The sequence below is a fragment of the Nicotiana sylvestris genome, chromosome 6 (genome assembly GCF_000393655.2).
Source record: "Nicotiana sylvestris chromosome 6, ASM39365v2, whole genome shotgun sequence".
NCBI lineage: Eukaryota > Viridiplantae > Streptophyta > Magnoliopsida > Solanales > Solanaceae > Nicotiana > Nicotiana sylvestris.
The window spans coordinates 176,973,248-176,977,156 of NC_091062.1; the positions used below are offsets into that span (position 1 = coordinate 176,973,248).

Sequence of the window (3,909 nt, forward strand, 5' to 3'; positions counted from 1 at the left end):
GGTTCCAACAGGTCTTTCAGCAGTGTACCCTTTAAAATCTTTCTTTTGCCAAACATGGCAAGCTTATCCTGTTCCTTCTCAGAATCATTTTCTTCTTCTTCTCCACTCCAGTCATCATCTTCAGAAATTTTTGATTGTTTGGTTTTCACTGTAGATCTTATCCTCTTGGCTAGTATAGGTTTACCGGCCTCAGACACAGAGGAAGACTTCTTGGAGGAGGTCTTAGGCTTTTTAGGCTTGGGGGTAGGACCCATTTCTTGATGGACCAGTTCCATCTCCTCTTCCTCAACAGCTTCTGAGGGTTCTGCAATCTTTCCCTTTCCTTTATCCATTTTCTTTTTCATACTCTCTTTTAAAGCCCTTTGTAGATCAGCTTCACTCTATTTCACCCTACTTGTTGTGGCTCTACCCCTTGGCAGTGAAGAGGCAGTAGGTGTTGGGGATGAAGCCTTTCTTTTCTTGGAAGGCTTAGGAACTTTGGGGGCTTTTGTTGTGGGAGTTCTGCATTTCTTTGGGTCATAGCTTGCCCCAACCTTTTTCAGTAGGTCTACTAGGGTCACTTCAGTAGATGAAATAGGTTCATCTCTCTGTGTGCTCAGATGAACCAATCCCTCAACAGCTTCCCCAGAACTACTTCCCCTTGACTTCATGACACTCTCTTCTACCCTTTCTTGTGCAACCCTACAGATATCAAGAACTGCTCCCTTCCATTTCCCCTTTCATTACCACATGCACCCTCTCTCTCTTTTTCTTTTTCAGAATTCTTTTTACCTCCACTCCTTTGTGACCCTGGTACTTCTACATCCTTAACAGACCCAATCAGAATGAACCTAGATTCTAGATTCTCATATACAGAAGAAATTACCTTAGATGGAGATTCTTGAGGCTTTTTAGAGTCAGAAGACCCAGGTCTTTCCCCTTCAATAGCGGATTGATATGATTCAGAATCAGAGCTGGAGCTGGAGTTTTGGGCCTCGCTTCCCTTCAACTTTTCATTTAAGTTCTTCCTCAGAGTTCCAGACACTACAGTCTTTCGAGCAAGCATTTTCACCCTACGCAGTTTGGGTTTTGGCGATGTACTAGGTGGAGGAGGTGTGGTTGAATTTGAGGGAGATGGTGGTGGAGGAGTTCTAAGATTGTCTTTTGGGTTAGTCATGATCATTGGTTTCTTGAGAGAATTTGGGAATTTAGAGTTTTGGAGAAGAGGGCAAGTGAAAGTGAAGAAAAAAAATTTGACGGTTTGGAATTTTAAAGATGGCAGGAGAAATAATGTGTATTTAAAGAGAAATACACATTTAATAGGTAATGACAACCTTTTGCAATGGTCAAATAGAGGTCTAATCAACCTAAAATTCCAGATTTTGAATGATCAGTTTATCTTCCCTAGATTTTAGGCAAAATTTTCGATTTAGAGTTCTAGGCAAACGGAATTGGTTCAATGTTAACAGATAGAATTTTCTAGGAATTTAACAAGTATAGGACTTCTGCTCATAATGTAATTATTAATCTTTCTAATTCTGGTATAGAAAACATACCTTAGCTTTCATATGAACTCATACTGATGAACCAGGTGCTTCATTTAGAAGTCTCTTGAACATGCCTCAAATGTCATAATAGAGAAAATTTTGTAAGAGATCAGTGAGTCATATAAGCACATGTCACAGGAGTATACTAATTAAAGTATGAAGCTGAGTGAGAATTAATCTAGATAATTACACAAGTTCAGAATTCCTAGCCAAAAAAAAAATTCAATTTTTTTTTCATTGCATTCTGAGCTGAACCTATTAGGTGATCTTAATTATCCCTTATTCCAACTTGTTCCTCTCAAAGTTTTCTCTACTAAGTGCTTTAGTGAAGATGTCAGCAATTTGTTTATCAGTAGCACAAAATTCTATGGAGATCAATCCTTTCTCATAGTTATCTCTTAAGAAGTGGTATCTAACATCTATGTGCTTAGTCCTCTTATGATGAACAGGGTTCTTTGTCATACTTATAGCACTAGTATTATCACAGAATATAGGAATGCAACCAACTTCAACGCCAAAATCTACCAGCTGTTGTTTGATCCATAACAATTGAGCAAAACAAGAAGCAGTAGCAATATATTCAGCCTCAGCAGTGGATAAGGCCACTGAATTTTGCTTTTTAGTGGCCCATGATACAAGACATGAGCCAAGAAAGTGAGCCATACCAGAGGTGCTCTTCTTATCCACAAGGAAACCTGTATAATCAGCATCAGCATATCCTACTAGATTGAAATTACTACCTTTAGGATACCAAAAACACAAATCAGTGGTGCCTTTCAAATATCTTAGTATCCTCTTGACAACAGTCAAGTGAGATAATTTTGGATCAGCCTGAAAGCGAGCACAAAGCACTACACTGAAAAATATGTCAGGTCTGCTGGCAGTAAGATAAAAGAGTGAACCAATCATCTAAGTCTAATTTAGTGGCAGTTGCAATGGGGGTGTCTATTTCCTTTGATTCATCTATTTTAAACTTTTTGATCAGCTCTTTTGCATACTTCTGCTGATGGATCATGGTTCCATTTGGGCTTTGTTTGATCTGTAAGCCTAAGAAAAAGTTAAGCTCACCCATCATACTCATTTCAAACTCACTCCCCATTAATTTGGCAAAATCCTTGCTTAGTTTATCAGTGGTGGCCCTAAAGATTATGTCATCAACATATATTTGTACCACAAGGAGATCCTTACCTTTTTCCCTTAAAAATAGGGTACTCTCAATTTTACCTCTTTTGTAGCCATGTTCAAGTAGAAATTTGGACAGTCGTTCATAATATGCTCGAGGAGCCTGCTTGAGTCCATAGAGAGCCTTGTCTAATTTGTACTCATGCTCAGGACATTCCTTGCTCTCAAACCCTGGAGGTTGTTTCACAAACACTTTTTCTTTCAGGTAGCCATTCAGGAAGGTACTTTTGACATCCATCTGATGGAGAGTTTATTCTATGTGTGCAGCAAAGGCTATGAGAAGTCTTATTGCCTCTAGTCTTGCAACTGGAGCAAAAGTCTCATCATAATCTATACTCTCCTCTTGGCTGTAACCTTGGACCACAAGCCTTGCCTTGTTTCTTGTAACTGTTCCATCTTTATCAAGTTTGTTTCTGAAAACCCATTTTGTACCAATAACTGATCTGTCCTTGGGTCTTGGAACTAGATGTCAAACTTGACTTCTCTCGAACTGATTGAGTTTATCTTGCATTGCATTCACCCAATCTGCATCTTGCAAAGCCTCAACAATATTTTTAGGTTCAATAAGAGATAAGAAAGCATCAAAAGCACACATATTCTTTAATTGTGATCTAGTTTTGACTCCAGATGTTGGATCAATGATTATATTCTCAATAGGATGAGAACTTTGATACTTGTGAGGTTTCACAATCAGCTGATGTCTGCTAGATGTTTCTCCCATGTTCTATTGCTGAGGAACAGGGTCATGAACAGGTTCTTTTAGGAGATTTGTTTCAATTCCTCTTTGATCAGTCCCCCCTGTCAGGTTGCCCTAAATGGAAGGACCTGTTCCATCACCTATTTCTTCTTTTGGTGCCACTTTAACTTGTGCTAAGACTTCAGTCAAATCCTTTACCAATCCAATGGCTTCATCTTCATGTTCCTGTCTCTCAGAAAGAATGTTTGTTTCATCAAACACTACATGCACAATTTATTCTATACACAAAGTTCTTTTATTGAACACTTTATATGCTTTGCTATGTGAAAAATATCCCAATAATACTCCCTCATCACTTATGGGATCAAACTTACCTAGGGAGTCTTTTCCATTATTGTGCACAAAGCACTTGCATCTAAATGCCCTAAGATGGGATATATTTGGTTTTCTCCCTTTAAGTAACTCATAGGGAGTCTTCTCTACAAGAGGTCTAGTCATGCATCT

At 38.7% G+C, this 3,909-nt stretch overlaps 1 protein-coding gene across 1 annotated transcript; it reads right to left on the minus strand.

Moving 5' to 3' along the window:
* Window positions 1–1,337: 1,337 nt before the first annotated feature.
* On the minus strand, window positions 1,338–2,435 carry LOC138871733 (uncharacterized mitochondrial protein AtMg00810-like). The gene is made up of 2 exons (XM_070149631.1): window positions 2,034–2,435; window positions 1,338–1,346 (listed from the first exon to the last, which is right to left on the minus strand). Exons 1-2 carry the CDS (start codon window positions 2,433–2,435, stop codon window positions 1,338–1,340), a joined length of 411 nt encoding a protein of 136 aa, XP_070005732.1.
* Between the last annotated feature and the right edge of the window lie 1,474 nt (window positions 2,436–3,909).